This window comes from Podarcis bocagei (assembly GCF_964188305.1).
Source record: "Podarcis bocagei genome assembly, chromosome: 4".
NCBI lineage: Eukaryota > Metazoa > Chordata > Lepidosauria > Squamata > Lacertidae > Podarcis > Podarcis bocagei.
In genome coordinates, this window is record NC_138128.1 from 66426913 (window position 1) to 66448537 (window position 21625).

Below are 21625 nucleotides of genomic sequence, written 5' to 3' on the forward strand. Positions count from 1 at the left end.
CAAAGAAAAGTGTTCAGCAGCTGTTTAAAGGTTAAAACAGAAGGCGTTTGCTGAATCTCTGTTAGGAGAGCAAATGGCCAAGAGGTAAAAAAGGCGAAGCTGTTCCGTCCCCAATACTGCACTTAACTCATATGCTGCCGAGATCTTGGTTAAAGTGAGGAAGTAGACATGGAAGTGTCACATCCAGTTTGGCCTCTTTATCCTGTTTTCATAAGGACTCAGTTTCAAATAGTATGATGGGATCCAAATACAAAAAAGAGGGGAGTGCTGCAAGTGTGGAATGGCGGATGGTGGAGTTTGAATGAGTTCAAACTCCATTTGGTTACAAAACGCACTGTGACCTTGGCCCAGTCTCCTCCTCCAGGGCAGCCACACAGAAGAGTCCAGAAGGTTTTGCTTATTTTTAAAAAATAATGGCAGCATGCTATCTTGACTGGACCTAGATGAACTGCTTTAACGGCGATTGGTTGAAACAAATTCGATACGCCTTGGCTAGTGTTCACACTCCTGCTTACTGTGCACTCATTGTGTTTCCAACGCTGGGTTTTTAATCCATGTTCACATAACATTATCCAAAATGCATATGGATCCTGTACTTTCTATAAAACACTCCTGTCTGGTGCTGTGTTTCTCAAACCAGCTTTGCACCGACTGGAGTCCTGACGCTACTGGTTTTCAACTAGTGCGCGGTGGTACCCTGGGGTGCCTTGAATGATAGTCAGGGGTGCCGTGGGCAACACTGGCCTCTGTTCCTCTTTACTTCCCTACCTTCCTCTGATGGCCTCTTTTGTCTCTGCCTCCCAAAGGCTTGCACAGTAGTTTGTTGCAGCAGGCCTGGCTTCAAGCTGCTCAGGTGAATGGTGCATCTGGGGCTGGCCAGGGGGTGCTTCCCAGGCCCCTGTGGGGCAGTGTGAGGAGGCACCTTTCTTTGGGGAAGCTCAGAGACCAGGACCAGCAGCTGCAGCTGTCCAAAGGACTCTTAAGGAGAGGGGAGAAGAGATGTGGATGAGGGAACACTCCCCAAAGGGTGAGGGGCTGCTGGCTCTGCAAGCAAAGGGTGACATAACTGGGTTCCTGAGCCCCACAGGGGTGCCACAGAAGGAATATAGTTGGACAAGGGAGCCATGGACCCAAAAAGGTTGAAAACCTCTGCCTTAAGCTATTCCTAATTCTTCTCTAGCATAACCCCCATGTATCCTGGAAACATCCAATTTCCCCCTGCAAAAGCACTGCAGCCATTTTGGGCACTGCGATCTTACCCGATTTTGTGCCGAGATCTTGCCCTTTTGGGGGGGCAGCAATCTCATGTGGGTCACCTGACATATGTGGGAGCATGACTGGGAAGACACACATCCTGGTTTGGGGAACTCAACATGTTGGAGGGTATGCTGTAGTCAAGGTGTGAACACCTTTGCACAGAGTAAAAACACCCTGCTCCGATAATGCTCCTTGGAGTCTGCACAAAGACAAACAAATCTGACACTAATTAAGCTGTGTTGATGTGAAACGAGGTTGGGATGGGCCGATAGATAGCTGTGAAGTGCATGCAGAAAAGCACTGCATGAAACATACCTCTTCTCCAGCATTTCAAGATTGGTTTTGTTTTGTTTTTTTGTCTTTTTCATTGGACGCTTCTCCTGTTGTGTGTGTAAACCATGGGTAGGAAAACTAAGGCCCGGGGGCCGAATCCGGCCCATTCGCCTTCTAAATCCGGCCCATGGACGGTCCAGGAATCAGCGTTTTTTTACATGAGTAGAATGTGTCCTTTTATTTAAAATGCATCTCTGGATTATTTGTGGGGCATAGGAATTCGTTCACCCCCCCCCCCAATATAGTCCAGCCCCCCACAAGGTCTGAGGGACAGTGGACCGGCCCCCTGCTGAAAAAGTTTGCTGAACTCAGCCACTATTTCTCAGCCTAAGCCACTTCACAGGTGTGATATGTGATTAAAAAAGAGGCTGTAGATATATGCTGCCCTGAGCTCCTCTGAGGAATGACGGGATAAAATCATTGCTAGACTCCCTGCTTCAGTAGTTTAAGCCATGTACTGGGAAATCCTCCAGATATAAAAGGCTTTGTACATGTGCTCTAGCCTCGGCTGGGCCAAAAAGGAGGGCACAAGCTGACAGACCCACCCTCCTTTGGTTACAGGGTTACCTCAGGTTTAACCCAACCATTTGTTCAAGAGCCAAGAACGATGTTTTTCATGTTATCATACATCGGCTGAGAGAAAGGATGCTTCCTCCCTTCCTTGGGTTACCTCTTTTGAAATGAATGTTAACAGCTAGCTATGAATTTCTGATTTCTTTGTCATAACTTGCAGGATGTTAAGAATGTTCTGTGTGTGACAGAGAGAGATCATGGCCCATTAGAGAGAAGTGAATTGGAATCGAAACAGCCTACCTGTGTGAAGGATTGGAGCCCATGACTTTTATGTTTATACTTTTATGATTTGGTGGTAGGCTAGAATGAGGGATGGAAGAGAAATTTGATTCAATTCCCATTTAAGACAAACTCACCTAATAGACCTGTAATATATTAATTTAATAAATAATAAATACAGTAATAATAGTAATTCACGTTTTTCAAACCAAACTGAAACACAGCCGAAACACAACTGAAAGCGAAACACAGATTTTTCATATGGAATTTATTTGAAGGATTAAAAAAATTGCTGCAGAAATGTGGAGAACTAAATTTAATATCGGTAAAATGAGAAACTGAAACAAACAAACAAAAAAGACGAAGAAGAAGATAGACCACTTCATCCCTTTTTGGTACAGTCCACAAACTCTCAATTTCTTTTGAAAATCTCGAAGGATGAGCCACATCTTGAGGAATGAACTCCTGTTGCCATGACTACACTCCGATGTAAACACTAGGCTGAACAAGTGGAACCTTATAAATACCTTTGGCATTTACATGCTACTTGAATCTATTTTGAATAGCCACATGTCTGTCAGTTATCCTTCTTAGGAGTTTCCATGTACTGTAGGAGCTCAAAGATGGTGTATGGCTAAGAAGCATTCCATAAATAGTTGCGTTTGCTGTTGTAACTGCAAGCGTCAACAATATGTCATGCATGTTAAAATAACAAGACATGTGTATATCAAGATTATTTTGAAACAGCAACACAAATAAAGAAAAATACTCTTAGTTCACCACAATCATAAACTCCAAAAGCATTTATATGAATCAAGCATTTAAAACTGGCTTCTTCTTTTGTGCTGACCTGAAAACAAATACCTGTATACTCAAAGTGAGATTAAACTGTACACTTAAAAATATGTGTTACTGAAATATTTGCTCACCACTCATGCTTATTTTATTTATATAACAAGTTTGAGCAATGTAACTGTTGGGTGGATTTGTAGCTTGTTAATCGATCAAATACAGAGTGCTCACTAATGGCTCCTCTTCACCTTGTAAAAAAATGACAAGTGGGATGACGCAGGGTTGTGTCCTGGGCCCATTGATGTTCAACATCTTTATAAATGACTTGGATTAAGGCATTGGGGAGATGCTCATCAAATTTGCAGATAACACCAAATTGGGAGGGGTAGCCAATGCTCCAAAAGACAGAATTGGGATTCAAGATGACCTTAACAGAACTGGGCCAAAACCAGACCTTTTTTTTTTTTAAAAGGTGTTTGTACTGTGTACCCTTGATGCCAGAGGAAGCCACCAGGGCTTAGGAATTTGCCTCTCCCACCTGCTTAAGTTTGATAAATAAATAGTTTATCTAATAAGCTTTTATTAATGTGAGAAAGGATCAAATGTACAAAGACCATTGCATTTCTCTGTGGAAAATAATTTGGGGGGATTTTTTAGAAATATATCATAAACTGCCAGACTAAAAAAAAATGTACTGAAATAAATTTTGATTTCTATATTACTTTCATGGGGTGGGATTCACCTGACAAACCCTCTCAACTGATGCTCCGTGCAAGCTGTCTGCTTGCACAACAGGGCTCCCAAATCTTCTCTCCCCCTCCTGAAATTGGCTGGGGGGTGAGTAGGGGAAACCCCAGAAGAGCACATGGGGTGAGAGGAAAGAGGAATTGTTCTGGCTGGCAAGTTGATGTGCTTGTGCAGTTTGAATGTTCAACATAGTGCAGCAATGAATTCCACCCACTATACATAATCATGTGATAAAATTATCATCGGCGTTAACACACAAAAGTTATTGTTATGATTATGACTATATTGTATGTGAAGCAGTTTATTAAGAGTTCATTTTATGATTTCTTTATTCAGTTCTTGTCTAATAATACAATGCATTTTAATAAAAAGAAGACTCTTTTTAAAGCATCATAAATATTTACTAATAATACTTAGGCAAGGATTAAGGTCGGAAATTACCTCATGATTGTTTGAACCAATGGAAAGTTTTTTCCTTAAAAGATGTTGGCCGTTAAAAAAGAGAAGAGAATTAGAGTTTGTTATTTCTTTTACAGAATTATCAATTAAAATCTATATTGTGATTCAAAACTCTTTTGGCTCACTTCTTCCTATACTAAAACAAACTGTACAGCCCACTCCTTTGCATGCCTTGTCTGAAGGGAAATTTATTAAGTTCAATGGCTTGTATTCCTAAATTACACTCAGAGTACAGCCACTGAAATCAATGGGTCTAAATTAGTCATGGCCATTAATTTTAGGATTGCAGCCTAAAGCATTTTGCCTAGCTGTCTTGGATATTCAGGTTCACTGAGTTAAATCATCCCACCTTTGTGTAAATACTTTTAACGTTTGTTCCATTCTATACATTTGTACTACTGCACAGTTATTGTTTCCAGAACTACCCAGTTTCCTAGCAAGAGAAAGCTTTCCCATACAATGAGTGGCTTCCTGGTGTGTTTCGTGTATCCAAGGTACAAGTATCATTTATACTGAAGAGTGTCTGTGCATGTGCACAGGAGTGCACGTGTGGGCATGTGAAGTACTTATTTGCATACCTGTGGGGAGGGAGAGAGGCTTAAGTATTTCCCACATTGTACACCAAAGGAAATTTCTAATCCATTAAAGAAATAAAGAGCATAAATTACAAGCACGAATATATGGGCACCCACTTACATGCACTTTTTTTTTTACACCATTGCACAATCTAGGAACAGTTGGTTTAGTTTATCACTCTAAAATGTCTCCCTTTGGATTTATGAGCTAAGAGTGCTCAAGGGTTTAGTGTCCTGACATCTCTTTAATTAGCAGTCTCCTGGATCCTTCGCTAAGAAGACACTAAGCCAGCGGAGTGCTGTCAAATCTTAAGGATTTCAGAAGGTTGGAAAGCCACAGAGCAAGCCTACAGGTCTATAGCCTATGCCTATATTCTATACAGAATGTGCAATCTACCATTTTCCCCTTAGAAGCAAAGTTTGACTTTTGGCTGTGATTGCTGCTGCTTTGATGGTGATGGAGGTGTGAAGCGGCGAAAAAGCTACCGAGCAAAAATGGGTGAGATAAGTAAAGATGATGTCGAGAAATACCTGGAGAACAACCCACAGTTTGCCAAGGAGTATTATGACAAAAAACTGCGTGCGGAAGTAGTGGGAAGCGTCTTCAAAGTCAACCCTGGGGATGTAAAGGATGGAATCTCCTTCAAGGAAATGACAAAGCTGGAGGAATGTCAGGTGCTTTTTGAGCTGATGATGGAAATCCAGGAAGAAGCCAGCTCTGTGGAAAAGATAGTGCACAAAATCCTGCAAAGGTTGGCACAGTTGCTGGCAGCTGACCGGTGTAGTATGTTTATTCAACGTTCCCGCAATGGTATTCCAGAAGTGGCTAGCAGGCTCATGGATGTCACCCCTACTTCCAAATATGAGAGCAATCTGGTGCCTCCTGAGAAAGAAGTCGTTTTTCCTCTGGACATTGGGATAGTTGGGTGGGTTGCTCATACCAAGAAGGTATTTAACATACCAGATGTAAAAAAGGTAAGTGAGAAAGCTTTTCTGGGTTTGGTGTAGGGCAACCTCTCCCCGCTCCCCTTTATGTGAAAGGCTAGTCAACATTGTGCCCTCCAGACACTGTCAGACTACAACTCCTATCTTCCCTGACACTCTGGCTGAGGTTGTGGTCCAAAACATATGGATGATACCACATTGGCCACCCCAGTTTATAGTTTACGGGGCAAATGGAATGAAGGAATTACAGAACCGTTCCTTCAAGAGCCAAGCCCATATCTAGACATATTGTTGGAAATGTGGAGGGGGGAAGCTTTCAGTCAATTAACAAATTTCCCGTATTTACCCTGTGTGTTAAGAAAGTAAATGCAAACTTGGGAGTTGAACATCCAAACAGTGGCATTCGCATAGATAGCGAGGGAGAGATTCAGAGCTGATTTCAGCCACATGTGTGAAAACTATAGAGAGTTTTCAATCTCTCAGGAATAACCACCTTAAAATACCTTAAAAGGGAGAAACGCAGGGCTGTCTGCCTGATCCTCTGCAGAGTTAGGTGTGCCTAACTCTTTTGGATTGGTCTGTTTAGTGGGTCACAAGTTGTGTAAGCTTACAGTAGCCACCTCCACTCAACTGCTTTAATCTGGAGCAGTCCCAAAAACTTCAGTAGAGACTGAAATAAATGGGATGCAGACCTGCCAGAGGCGGGGCTAACACGAGGCTCTGCATCCAGTTTCAGGTATTGGGCGCCACTGAGAGCAGTGTCCCAATTTTCCAGGGACAGTCCTGGAATTACAGAAGCCATCCCACAGAAGAATAGGGTGTCCCTATTTTCATTGGCAAAATGTTGGTGGGTATGCAGTTGGAAACAGGCTGATTGCAACTCCAAGGAACCATTCACTGCTGTGCCCTTATGCAGCTGCCATTTGTTTCAATGGACCTTGCACAAGAGAACTGTCTTGATGCCTTGTAACCTGGATTAAATAATAGTAAGGAGAGGACATACCAGATAGGCCTGTGTTTGATTATAGAATCAGACTGCTTTGGCTACAGGCTCATTATGACCTGTTTTGAAACTACTTTCCACAACCAAAAATATACCCAGATTTGAGGTAGGAAAGCTAATATACTTGTGAAATTTGAAATCATGCCATATAGCACCTGTCTCGGTATTTTGGTTCTGATTGCTGGACCCATTTTCTATGGCAAGCAATATTGTACTTACTGCCTGTTACCATCAACAGAGGCCTGTGTGGATAATCTTTTTAAATTCATAAAGCAGATTACAGGAGAAAAGATCGACAGGACCAGAGAATATGTGCATCTCATTAGACTAAGCACTGTTATTCTAATATTATTGAGTGACTGTTGCCGCTTGAAATATAGTATGCTCTACATTTCGGTACCAATGATATTTGGATATAATTAAGAAACAAATCAACCTAGGGGAATGGCCCAGTTAGATATCTCCTATTGAATTTAATGGAGCTAAACAGTTTTTTTTTGTATTTTTATCTTTGACTAGATTGTGCTCAAGTTTCTTTATAAAGCAGGAGAGGGATGAGGTGTGTTTTCTGTGTCATTTACATTTGCTAACGCAACATTCAGTTTTTCCTTTTTCTTTAGAATATTCTTACAGTAACTGGAAGTTCATAAAAGAGCAAAAAATAAAGTTTTGCTTGTCACTGACATTTTAAAATAAAATGGTAGCTGTATCATTTTATGATGTATCATTTATGATACAATATAATTAAAACATGAAAATAGAGATTTTCATGTATTAATTATCCGTATTCATTCACAGTGGTTCTCAAACATGGAAAGCCAAATATTAACCCCACCATCCATTACTTGAGGTTTTCTATTTGACTTCCATGTCTGGGAACTCTGCATGTAGTCTTGCATTCACTAGTACTTTAGCCTTACAATTTTGCTAGCTGTTTTTTTCTCAGTGCTATTTTTCTAGAAAAAGAGGTGCCGGAACTCACCACGAATACTTCCCTCCTTCTCTTAGAATAGCAATGGTGCCCACCTGAGAGGTGCCGGAACTGAGTTCCGGCGAGTTCCGGCTGAAAAAAGCCCTGAGATTCAGGGGACTGGTTAAATGAAAGAGTCAAAGGGCAGCCTTGACGGAACGTGGGGCTAAACACTCAAATGGAAACCGATATGGTGAACCTGCTCTGGAGTGGGGCGGGGAGATTCTTCTCAAACACCTCACTCAGAAATCCCATTGATGTCTCTGGGAAGTTACCTAAGGGAGGTCTTCAAATATGGGGCTTTAATCAGTAACATATCCATTGCTGTGGTTAATTATATTAGGAGTCCTCAGTGCTTCTACTTGAAATCCTTTAAACATTATTAAAACCCTATAGCATTACCGTCTTTGGAAATCTTTGAGGTTCCAGGTAGGGGATTATGAACTGCAACCAATTCCAAACAGATAAAATGGATGCAAATTCTAAAATGGCTGTCTTTAAAAGTTTCCTGACTAGCTGCCAGGGGTGCAAACTTGAATAAAATATTGCGGGGGCCCATGTAAGCCCTGCCCTGAATAATTGACCACATGATACAGTTCACACACACCATTTGAATGGGAATACCCATCAACTGTGGGGGAGCCCAGCCCCCTCAAATATTTTATTTTGGGGTCCAAGGCCCCCACAGCCCCTAGGAGTTGGCTCCTATGCTAGCTGCCAAGTCACAAGGAACTGAATCATACTTCTGAGCTGATATGTTGAAGACTGTACTGCAAATGGTCTTGATTACATGCAGCAACATACATCTGGGTTTTCCTGGACATATCCGGCTGCAAAATGGCGTCTGGGCGGATTTTTGCTGAATTGGCAAAATGTCGAGGAAAACCCATATTTGGGAATATGGCAACCCTAATTAATGTCATTGATGAAATCCTTGGAGAGAACAGTATTGTCACTGCAGTAAATTCTATATTTCAACCAATCAGTTTCAGTACTTTTGCCCAACTTATTTCTTTCTTCTTTCAAATGAGAAGCTTGCAACTGAGCCAGGAGCAATTCCCTGAGGGGCCACTTTTGTTTGCCACTCATCAGCTCCCACAGAGGTGAGAGGTTGCCAGGGCAACTGACCTTGTCAGAAGGCCAGCTGAAAGGTCTGGGTCTGTTGCCCACAACCTCTTCCTCTTCTCATTAATCTAGCAAAACTAAGAGCAAACCAGAGGTGTGAATTGGCACCAGGATAAGAGTAAAAGTTCATTTATGAGGCATTCCTAGGCCTATGTTTCTAAATATTGGTTGCCACACTTGCAATCATTTTCTTCTCTGTCAAAGTTAACAAGAGACTATGCTATTTTTTCTAGAATTATTTCTCCTGTGGAAAAGGAGAAAAAAATGCAGTGGGAAAATATTCCTGAAATGTTCTGTCCTTTTCAAGATAGGCATTTTAGAACTTACAACTATTTTATCAGTTTGAATTCGGTTGTTGTTTAAGTAAGCCCCTATTTTTACAAAGAGACTTGTGGCTCCTTTAAGACTAGCCTTCTCTAATTTGGTGCATGCCATGCTTTGGACTACATTTCCCATCATCCCCAACCAGGAGTGGGCTGGGAGTTGTAGTCCAAAACATAATGAGAGCATGGGGCTGAGGAAGACTGATAAAGACTAACATAGATATCGAGGCCTAAACTTTTGTGAGGGAAAGATAATCTCGTCAGAGGCATGAAGATTATCATATATGGCAGGTACCACAGCATTCTTTTGTTGCTTTTGTAGCAACAGACTAGCATGGCTACCACTTCGTAATTTCCCTGTTTTAAGAAATTACTTTAAGGAATTACTTTAAGGAATTTTAAGTTAATATTTGGGGCAAGAGTTTTAGGGTGTTTGTGCATGGAAGATAGCCTAATGGAACCTTCTGGAATATGCGCTGCTCAGAAAAAAATAAATAAGCAAGGAAACAAACAATGTGTTGCCATTTCTCGCTATACACACAGAGAAAGACACACAGAGTGCATGCATTCCTATTGCAACTGTTACATGAAATGTGAAACAGCAAAGATACACCATTTATTATAGCGTAAACATTTTAAAGGCCACAGTCCGTTTCAGTATGGTTGCCTTCCTCCATGTCATTTTTCCGGCCTTGAAAACAAGCAAATGAAAAGCACAGCTATTTAAATAATTTCACAAGCCTCACTTCCGTATTTCTGCAGGGCAGTTATAGAATACTAATAAACATTTCAAACGTTAAAACTAATATATTAAGGAACCCGATTCAAGCATCTTTAAAGAGCTGAACAAATAAGAAACATAGCTGCAGCAAGATAAAATCCATTCTGAGAACATTTTAAAGGACTCGAGAAAATACAAAGGTAGATAAAGACACAAAAGCAGGCAAACCTCCCTGAGGTAAATGTGAAGGGACAGCAGCATGATTGAAAAGGTCCTTTGCCCAATGGCCACCCATGTTACCTTAGAAGGCAGGGCACTGGAAGAAGCTGACTATGTCAGGATTGAGCCACAGGAATTTCAAGTGAGACACAGCATTACTTAGATACAGGGCTTTTTTTCAGCCAGAACTTTTGTCACTTCTCAGGTGGGTGCCTTGGCATTATAAGAGAACAAGAGAGGTATTCATGGTGAGTTCCAGTACCTCTTTTTCTAGAAAAATAGCACTGCTTAGATGGTTTTTAAAGAAATGTATAAAAAGGAAATATCTACTTGAAATGACACCTTTAGGGTTAAATAATTATTCATCCATTTAGTTGTTGTTGTTTTTAAAAAGAAACATATTCATTATGTTGTGCTTAAAGCGGCTTACAGTGTCATTAAAATGCAAGGAGACCCATAAAATAGAAAAACGGTTACATAAACCATTGTTTAGCTGTGTTTTATGGTATTTACAGGTGTGGAGAGCTCTTGTTCAGTGTCATAGCCAATCAGTTAGCCATACCCTTTCCCCGGATATTACATTCCATTCCCACTCTCCCGTTTTCAAAATAGTCTGTGGCCACTGAGCATGCCTAGTCTTCATTGGGCTGCTTTGGGGGATCCGCCCTGCCCCCCGCTTTTAGGTGGTTATATAATTATTTTCCTATTTCTGAAAACCTTGGGATTCTCCAGAGCCTCCTGGTTCCTCTATATTGTGCATGGATAGTGCTGTTTTGACTTCCTGGGGATAAACAATCAAGAGAATGAATTTGTTTTTAAGACTTGCTGTTGCCAGTTTTATCCTTTCACTTCATGTAAATCCAATACTGTAATATACTTTTGATATGAGTCTCAAACCATTCTGGCTTTGTTTAATAAGCACAGAATTTCTAACCTTTTCTACTTTCTACCTGAAACTAATGACTATTAGGCAGCGTTTCCTGGCACCGAAAACTGCACATCCCGTGTTTGCACCCACCATGCAGCTTTTAAGAGGCATGGGCTGCTTCCAGACGGGTGGCTCCTTGGGCTAATAAATCATTGCCCTTACTTTGTAAGCTGCAAGTGATTATATTATAGGGGATATTGCACTTTCCCCTGCATCTTCACCCTATGTTCCATCCACACAAGTTAGCTTGAATAGCTAACTCTGGATAGGTTAGGCAAAGGTCCTATTTACCTGAGTGACCACTTGGAACATTCTGAGTGATCCTTAAAACACACACACAATTCTTTCATTAGCTCTAAGTGGTTATTCATTTAAGAGTGGTCTCCCATTACTACTCATATGTTTCTTCTTCAAACAGTTTAATGTTTCTGGTGGATCATAAAGGTTGACTGGAAATGTTTAATGTGGGGCACTGCTGAAATGCTGGTGACTGGAAAGGTTTTTTTAGTGAGTTTTATGGGGCTGAATGCCTGGGCCTCCTTCTAATTCTTGGAATAGCCACACTGGTTTCCTGGTGAGGTGATAGCCTGGGCAATGGGCCATTAAGGAAACAAAGGAAGGGGTTCTGTGTGATACGGCAAACAGGTGGGATACGGCAAACTAGAAAGATAGAGAGTTGAAAGTTTGGATTGGGATGAGCTAGAAGCTGTAACATAAACTGTGGGTTGGGAAGCAGGCAGAGAGAGCCATGATTGATTTCTGTTTGAATACAAGGCTGCAGTTACAGGGGGAAGCGAGACCCTCTTAGGGTGTTAATGCTGTGACATCCTCTATTGTAGACACAGGTTGTATATAAGTGCAGTGCTTTTTTTCTGGGGGTGATGCAGGGGTATGCATGCCCCTAAACATTTTGTGAATCTTTGTACTTTTGTCCATTTGCTGTATTTGTTTTCCCCAATTTGAACTATAAAATGGTGCTTTTCTTGAGTCAAAATGAGAGTACCCCTAAACATTTTTTTAAAGAAAAAAAGCACTGTATATGTGTAAATAAACCATATATCATAAAGACACCACAGTCTCTGTTGTAGCTCATTCTGAAGGAAATCTCGCACTGCTTGGAGACTGCTATGCAACAATAGCTTTCATTTAAGCAGTATTTTGCTAATATTTTAATATTAGTAAATAATATTTAAATAAAATATTCAAATATATATAGAAAGAAAAGCATTTTAGCACTAATTAAAAGATGGATTTAAAATAAAAAAAGAGCAGGGCTATAGAATTATGACCACTGCAAAGATTAAGTTGAATAGGTTTACTTGCCCGATATGTCAAGACCACTTTCTACCTTAAACTAATGACTCATGACCTCTTCAAAAAGACAGAAGGGTAGCACTAAAGGCATGTATATCTGTGAAGATTGTGCTAATCTACTCAAAAACATTGGACTTCCTCTGGTAAGAAAAAAATATGGAAGAAACGCTGGGGAAACATAGGTTTACAAAGAGCTGATAGCAGAGTGTGGACCTCCAGGAAAATGCAAGTGAACAAGGTGTGGAGATTCTATACCAAACATCTAGAATGGAAGCTTGATAGACCCATGTCAAGATGAAAGCAGGAACTCTAACGGAAAACAAAATATCAATAGAATTTGCCAAGTGGGTTGAAATACTCATTTTTAAAAACTGGAGATACGGTACTCCTTTCTTGGTGTTCATTTATCCTGAGATTACCTCCTTACAGTTACCAGTAAACGTGAAGAAGCACCTTGCCCTGACTAATGGTTCAGAGGGTTAAAGGAGAGGGGAAGATCTAGACCTTCATCAGTTAGCTTAGAAACAGCATCTGTTCCCTTCCCCCAACAGGGATTAGTAAGAGAGAGAGAGAGCACTGTTGATCACAGGAGCTAATAGTGTTTAATCCTGGATTTAATAGTATCAGGCAAGAAGAAAGCAACCATGCCCACTGACCTAACAAATGGTTAGTCAAATGGGACAAATGAGTTGTTCAATTAGTTGTATTTCATTTCTACTGGAATAGTCCTTGGCTGCAGTTAATGTTATCCTAGTACCTTCACACCAGGACTATTGAAAGAATACAGGTTGTTTAGTACCATTTAAATACAGTGGTACCTCAGGTTAAGTACTTAATTCGTTCCGGAGGTCTGTTCTTAACCTGAAGCACCACTTTAGCTAATGTGGCCTCCCGCTGCTGCTGGAGCACGATTACTGTTCTCCTTCTGAAGCAAAGTTCTTAACCCGAGGTAATATTTCTGGGTTAGCAGAGTCTGTAACCTGAAGCGTATGTAACCTGAAGCGTATGTAACCCAAGGTACCACTGTACAAGTATCTTCTAGCTGCTGATAGCATGCAAATATACAGACATTATATTAATCTGCAAGCAGCTACTCAAGTAATGGGACCTCAATGGAAGATTGTGGTATGCCTTCTCAAAATATGTACAGTTTTTGTAATATCTAGTTAGAAATAAAGAAAAGAAGAAAGGAAAAGAAGCATGAATTTGTCCATGAATGTGGATACCTTCAATGCCTAGTAGGGATGGAAGGATCTGTCAATTTCAGTTCTCACTGTTTTTCATTTTTCCAATCTTAAATTCAGGTCTCCACATTTCTGCAGCAGTCCTCTTGAAAATTCATCAACATTTTAGTGCAAATTTCTCCTCATAAACACTTTTCCTTTTTCAGTTTTGACTAATATACACATTTTTGCAAGCAATTCCTCCTAATATAATGCATTTTTTAGTCTTATTTTCACTAATGTATTCATTTTTATGCACACTTTCCCCTAATATATGTGTATATTCTTTGGTTGGAGAACTGCACAGCAAATTCTGGATAAGTGTGAATTTTGAAAGATGCCTGTGCTTTGGTTCTCATATTGTTTCAGAAAGTGCAAAATTGACAGATTCGCCTTTAACTGCAAACTGAATCAAATTCCTCCCCCATCCCTAATGCCTAGTTGTTGTTGTTTTTTTAAAATCTGCCCCAATATATCCTGTCTTCCTTTCAGGTTTCAGCCTCAATAGGAAGTCATGAGAAGTTATTATATCTGCATATATTTAAACAAATTAATATAATAAGTGTTAAAGAGCCTTTTCTCTCTGTCTCCTTCTGGAGATGCTAATCCTGACCTATACTTCAGTCAAGGAGAAATGAAGTAAGGAAGTTGTATATGTACATACCAGGAATGCTTCTCTGTATTAATGCATATTCTGTTATGCAGTTAACAATATGTGGGTTAGTATTTTTCATCTTTAGACTTTTAATCAAGACCTTTTAAAATTAGTTTATTCTGAATTTTGTTAGAATCTGTTGCTTGATAATGGTCTGGTTTGTTTGATAATGATAAGCCAGCTGCAAAACATAAGTCACCCTGACTGGCTTGGAAAGAGAAGTTGCCAGGGTAATAGTGGGTGATGCTGTAAGCGGAAAGGCTAGCAGTTGTTTTTGCAAGTGGTTCTGGGAGGGTAAAAGTGGGCAGAGCGCCATGCTGAGGAGAACAAGCTATAACAACGAGGCCCAGGCAGCATAGCTGATACCTCTGCTTGTAGGTTCAAGCTTAGGAGAGCAATAAAGGACTTTCTTGTGAAGTGAATGCTGGGAACTCTCTCCATCTAGAGTCTAGACTCAGGTTGTAAATATGTGTATATAAACCATATTTCATAAAAACACCACAGCCTCTGCTGTGCCTAATTGTCCAAAAGGAAATACAGCCCTTTGTAAGCCCTGGGAACTCCCTGGAATTTTGTCATCGCTTGGCAGAGATTGGGGGTGGCGTGTAACAATGTATATACCGTATTTCACCACATACTGGTTGCCACTGCGTAACAGTCCCTCCCCCCATTTTCAGACCCCGAAAAATGTCCCAGAGCATTCCCCACATAATAGTTGCAGGGGTAAGCTGCAGCTCATGCTGCAGGATACCCCAGCCAAGAAGGGGAAGCAGCAGGTGAGCAACCACCTCCACTGCCTGCCTGTGGCCCCTTCCTCCATCTGGTAATTCACTGCATAATGGTCACACACACCTTTTCGGAAAGGTAAAATCGGCACAAAAAACGCGACCATTACGCAGTGAAATATGGTAAATCCAGTGAAATTAGTATAGTAGTACCTGAAAGACCACCTGCCTCAGAACAAACCTGTAAGATAATTCAGATTATCTGAGGAAATTCTACTCATGGCACCATACACTTCAGAGTATCGCACGGTGATGACCTAAATACAGATTTTATGCTGCTGCCCCTGTCATACCTTGGAAGCAGCAACCATCAATTGTCTCAGACATCTTGTAAAGACTTATATTTGTCTCAGACATCTTGTAAAGCCCTATGTTTTATTTGCTTTTTTATACTGCTGTTTAACTGATTTTAGATTGTATTTTTCTTTTAATGATGCATATATTTAAAATATTGCAAACCACTTGGAGATTTTAAAAAAATATTAAGTGATTTATAAATTCTTTTAGATACCTAAGTCAATGATGTGGCTTAGAGATCGGCACTTCCATTCCAGCTTTTGGCCGCTGGGGAGAGAAAGGGTTGTTGCTTCCCTATTTATCACAGTAATACAGTGGAGGTCTATCTGATGCAGAAGGGTGAAACATAAGCTGATCTTCGGCACCTAGAAGGCTAAGATTAAGAGAACCGTGTTGGGAAGGGAGTTTCCAATGAACAAGGTCAGGGTTGGTAAGCTTAGTGAAGGAGGAGGGATTTATGCCTGCTGCAATATTAGAGCAACTGCATCATCTCGAAAACCAAAGAGCAGATGTGGTGTCAGCCCTTGGCATATGACAGCTGTTGGATCCCACCCTGCCTCCTTCCCTCATGGTGAGCACCACCTGTCAGGTCTCCTCTGATGATGCTACCACTAATCCTCCATTGGCTGGATTTTACTACATAAGACACTATGGAACATTGCATTTTTGGAAATTTTAAATGGTAGCCACTCAACGACGACTTGCCAAGCAACTGATTGGCTCCCATTGGAAGTGTGCCAGCATGACTGCCAAGGTCTGCTGTCATGCTGCTATCATGAGGCCTCAGTGGAGTGCTTAAGAGTGGCACTATGCCACTATGCCATTGGTAGCCATAACTATGCTGCAGGCCTGCTCAAACCTGGTGCTGGCCTTGCCTGTGATCAGCATAATGGAGGGGTGTTTCTAGGACTTAGGTGAAACTGTGAAGCTTCCTTGTTGCTTTGCTACTGGATGTCACTCTGTATAGTTAAAGCTATGGTTTTCCCAGTAGTGATGTATGGAAGTGAGAGCTGGACCATAAAGAAGGCTGATTGCAGAAGAATTGATGCTTTTGAATTATGGTGCTGGAGGAGACTCTTGAGAGTCCCATGAAGATCAAACCGATCCATTCTGAAGGAAATCAGCCCTGAGTGCTCACTGGAAGGACAGATCCTAAAGCTGAGGCTCCAATACTTTGGCCAACTCATGAGAAGAGAAGACTCCCTGGAAAAGACCCTGATGTTGGGAAAGATGGAGGGCACAAGGAGAAGGGGACGACAGAGGACGAGATGATTGGATAGTGTTCTCAAAGCTACCAGCATGAGTTTGACCAAACTGCGGGAGGCAGTGGAAGACAGGAGTGCCTGGCGTGCTCTGGTCCATGGGTCACGAAAAGTCGGACACGACTAAATGACTAGACAACAACAATTGGATGTTGAATGCTTTGTAATCTTCTTGCATTTATAGTACTGAAATGTGATTTTTTTTGGGGGGGAAGGGACTATGTTTTTATATTTGCTATTGTTTTGCCAGTGACTGATTTAGGACAGCGCAACCAGTTCTGCCACACTGGGCCAAGGCTAAGGGGTGCTGCAGAGCACTGCAACTATGAAGTAGTGAATTGAGCAGAACAGAAGGCATGGTGGGTCCTTTCACAGGGTGCCCCTGAAAATATGGAAGACCAAGGTCCACCCCTGGTTTTGCTATGTTATTATGAAAATGTTTTTGCAGTGTTTATTTGAAATGTATTCCTGTTTTCTTCATTGTAAGCTGCTTTGAGCATGATTTGTTTTTGTGGAAAAGTGACATACAAATCAAGTGAATGAATGAATGAATGAATGAATGAATGAATGAATGAAAATAATGTAGTGGTAGGATCCCATGATCTGCAAACCTGATGTGAGATCAAGGAGATGATCCAAATCTCTGATGTTGGACCAATAATAATAAAACTGATTTATTTGTACAGTATTCCTCAAATTCCTGATAGCTGAGATGAGGAGTGGTTCTGTATGCATATGTGCTCTAGGTTTAAACTAAATCACACCACTTGCATTCGGCCAAAGCGAATTACTTTTAGAGTAAAAAATACCCACTATCTCTGACAATACTTGTCCCTATGTTTCTGCATCAGTCACTGATTCCTGGTTGAAAGCAGACAAGCACAGAACAGTAATATGCAGAGATGCAAAGCAAAGTCTCAGGGCAAGGTAATTTTGTTCAGTCTGCTATGGTCACAGAAGTTGTGAAGGCAATCAGAATTCCCTGGTGGAGTCTGATCTAAAGGGAGCTAGGCTGCTACCGTCATCAACATCACCAAGAAATATCATGTCTATAAAAATTTAGAGCATTCAAAGAACTTTGCATTCAGTATCAGGATGAAAAGAGACATTCTAAGTGTGGTGGAAGTATGTACCGGTAGTTTGAGCAGTTTCTGCCCTAAAAACAAATGCCTCAGAATGCAATAAACGAGTACAGTAGTTTGTGTAAGGCCACCTAGTGAGTAAATGGCAGAAGTGAGACTGGAACTCTCTAGATCAGTCATGATTACATAGCTGTCAGCCATGTGACCTCCATCGTCACTATTTGGGTCATGTGATTGTTTCATTATAAACATGTCCCTGCTTTATCACAAGTATTGCATTTACTTCAACACTATTCAGCAGCTTCATAGTGTCAAATCACATAACTTCTAAATTAGATCACTGCAGTTCCTTGTATAGGAGTGGGTTTTTTTTTTTAAATGTTTAATGTTTTATTATGTTTTTATGGATGTTGGAAGCTGCCCAAAGTGGCTGGGGCAACGTGTGGGGTTTAAATAGTAAAATTATCATTATGGAATGGAACGTCCCTATTTTCATTGGAGAAATGTTGGAGGGTATGTTATACATGGAGCTGCCTTTGAAGACTGTTCAGAAACAGCAGCTGGTACAGAAGTTAGAAATCAGATTGCTTAGCGGGACAGGGTGGCTTGAACATGTAACACAAACCTTGGCATGACTACACTGGCTACCAGTTAATTTACTTGCTCAATTCAAAGTGTTGGTTTTTTACATATAAAGCCTGAATATTTTTTTTTTTAACTCTCCTATTCCTTTCCCCTTGTGTGTTATGTTTTTGTTTTTGTTTAGATTGCCTGCCTGCCGGTAGGGATTGTTTTGATTGTATGTTCTTTTGAATATATTTTTGGATGAGCGCTTTAGGTGGGGTTTTTTTATTGCTTTTTAGTATTTGGTTTACTTCTGTTTCATTTTAATATTTCTTGTGATTTTGTATCTTGTAAGTTGCTGTAATATGCTTCAGTGTAAAAAGCAACAGAATCATTTAGGGTGGCTTGCAATGACAACCCAATAACTGGAGCATTGTGAGGTTGGCATGGGTTTTGCATCCCCACAGATGCCACTCACTGAAATGCTTGTTGCTTATACTGTGGTAAATATCAGTTCAGGAGTTGTGTTGCAGGCTGTTGCAATTTATTAAAAATATTCTACAGTGTTTTTTTCCTGTTTACTTTTTACTCCGAATGTTGACACTATATACATGGAATGAGGGTGCTTCCTGACACAAGTTTCCTAGCAACAGTTGTGCAATGTCAAGCCCATAAGTGAAACCAAAAGTATGTCAAAAAGGATATGGCTGTCTTTATCTTGGGGGTGGTAGCTTTTACTTCTGACTTTGTACTAAGGCTGTTTGTGATGCTTATGCTGGTTTTGCTAGTCTGTGTGGGGATTACCTGCTTCCTCATAGCTCAGTTGGTTAGAGTGAGGTGCTGATAATGCCAAGGTTGCAAGTTTGATCCCTGTAAAGCACAGCTGCATATTCCTGCATTGCAGGGGGTTCAGCTAGAATAGCTAGATCATGTTGCACATAGAATCAGAGTACGTACCACCTTCAAAGTCATCTTGCCAAGCATAGGATGGTGGCTTTACTAAAGCAGGCAAGGCTACAGTTGTTGGTCAGAATTGCTAAAGAAAATACGTTGGAATTGCATGTCATGTGACAGGGACATTGTTTACATGTTTCATTAATGCTGCATAAAGGTAATGCAAGAACTTGTGCCCACTATGGGCAAAAGTCAGGTGACAAAGACTAGTCCATAATATGCACAGCTGCAGGATTCCATGGAATGTTTTGCTTTAGGAATTTTTCCAGACAATCTGCTTGTTGAGCATTTATCCTGATTTGTTTCAGGGATATTAGATGACACTGGTTAATTAATGAGCGTTCACTCTGAGAGGCTAGATGACGTTGCATCAAAGCAATCTTATCCCACACTTTCCCCATTTCTTTCCTTATAGCAAAAAGGGGGATGTGTGTGTTTGGTGCAAAAGACCCAAATCAATTTTAATTGTGGATCCTAATTTTTTCTGTAGGTGATTGAATCCCACCCAAGAACAGCAATTCTGGAAGCCTGCTAGCTGTTCATGCTTCAGCCAAGAAATAAACTATGTAAAATATGCAGAGCATTAGCAAGGCATTTAGTGCTGACGCCTTGTCAAACTGTTTGTGTTGGCGGTGCTCTTCCAAATATATTGTTTATAGTATTGTAGGAAGCAAAGAGATATCCCTCTCCTTCTATGTTCCTGTATAACCTGTTAGTTAATGATGTTAGTTAATGATTAAGTTAATGATGAAGAAAAAAATGTTTTCTTAATGGAGCAGTAGACTTGTCTTTATCCAAAACACAATATAAATGATGCATAATGTAACACTTAATTGCAGAATGGGAGCTGAAAAGACTAGTTTGTTCAGGTTGAGTTTGGTCAGAGAACAGGAAAATAGCATGGTTTTCTAGAGCTAAAAGACAGAAACAGTTTTGGGGAAATCTCCCGAGGTTTTGCCGTTTTACTCTTGAGAACTCATGCTGGTTTGAACCAAGCAGCACATGCTGTGTCCTTATTTGCTTTTCATCCTCTCGTCCTTGGTGTCAGGAAATAAACAACCACTTCAGAAACAAATGCATATCTTATGCTAACTTTTCACTGGAAGAATGCTAGATTAGAGGGATCTTTAGTCTCATAAGGGTTTTCTACACTTTTGAAGCTGTACAACACTTCCCAGATCCCCTCTGGTTACATATGTCACACAAGCAGTAATTAGGTCTCTACAGATTTCTGCCAAAAGCCATCAGAAGAAGCCATTTTGCTCTTACTGTCAGGTTTCACATAAGATATACTTGGAATTGCAGATGAGGCTACCAGCATTAAGTGTATCAAGCATACAGTGTAATCCTATACATGTCTACTCAGATGCAAGTCCAACTTAGTTTAATGGGGCTGTTAGCATTATTATTATTATTATTATTATTATTATTATTATTATTATTCAAACATGTTGGCTTAAAATGTATTTGATCACTAGAATAAAGTGTTTTCTTATGGCAATTGTTCCATCAGCACAAGCATTTCGACTTGTCCCTCTCCTCTCCCTGTAAGCTGTTCCGGGGTTCTCCTGACTCTCCTAGAGTCTACTGCAGGCATAGGCAAACTCAGCCCTCCAGATGTTTTGGGACTGCAACTCCCATCATCCCTAGCTAACAGGACCACTTATCAGGGATGATGGGAGTTGTAGTCCCAAAACATCTGGAGGGCCGTTTTTGCCTATGCCTGGTCTATTGGGTGATGGGGGGAGGGAGAGAGAGAGAAGGGAAAGCCTCATTGTACCTAGTGGGACTTGTTAGTTGAATCTGGCCTCATGAGTTCAAACAGAACTGATTCACTCTTCTGTGTCATGGTTATTTTATGTGTTATATCACAGAATTAATTATTAACTTCCTTTGTTTGCCGATGAAGCAATTTATTATACAAACAATGGCAAACTGAAAATAAGGTACACATAACTCCTACTAAGGGATGCAGGTGGCGCTGTGGGTTAAACCACAGAGCCTAGGACTTGCCGATCAGAAGGTCAGCGGTTCGAATCCCTGCGATGGGGTGAGCTCCCGTTGCTCGGTCCCTGCTCCTGCCAACCTAGCAGTTCGAAAGCATGAAGTGCAAGTAGATAAATAGGTACCGCTCCGGCGGGAAGGTAAACAGCGTTTCCGTGTGCTGCTCTAGTTCGCCAGAAGCAGCTTAGTCATGCTGGTCACATGACCCGGAAGCTGTACGCCAGCTCCCTTGGCTAATAAAACGAGATGAGCACCGCAACCCCAGAGTCGGTCACGACTGGACCTAATGGTCAGGG

The 21625-nt window shown here is 40.9% G+C and overlaps 1 protein-coding gene across 4 annotated transcripts in view; it reads left to right on the forward strand.

Moving 5' to 3' along the window:
• The first annotated feature begins 5288 nt into the window (after positions 1–5288).
• PDE6C (phosphodiesterase 6C) overlaps positions 5289–21625 on the forward strand; it is a 40040-nt gene continuing 23703 nt past the window's right edge. For all 4 annotated transcript variants that reach the window (XM_081192306.1, XM_081192307.1, XM_081192309.1 and 1 more), the window contains exon 1: positions 5289–5930. In XM_081192306.1, the coding sequence (XP_081048432.1) occupies positions 5451–5930 (480 nt within the window). In that variant the 5' untranslated portion in view covers positions 5289–5450. The remainder of the gene's footprint in view (positions 5931–21625) is intronic.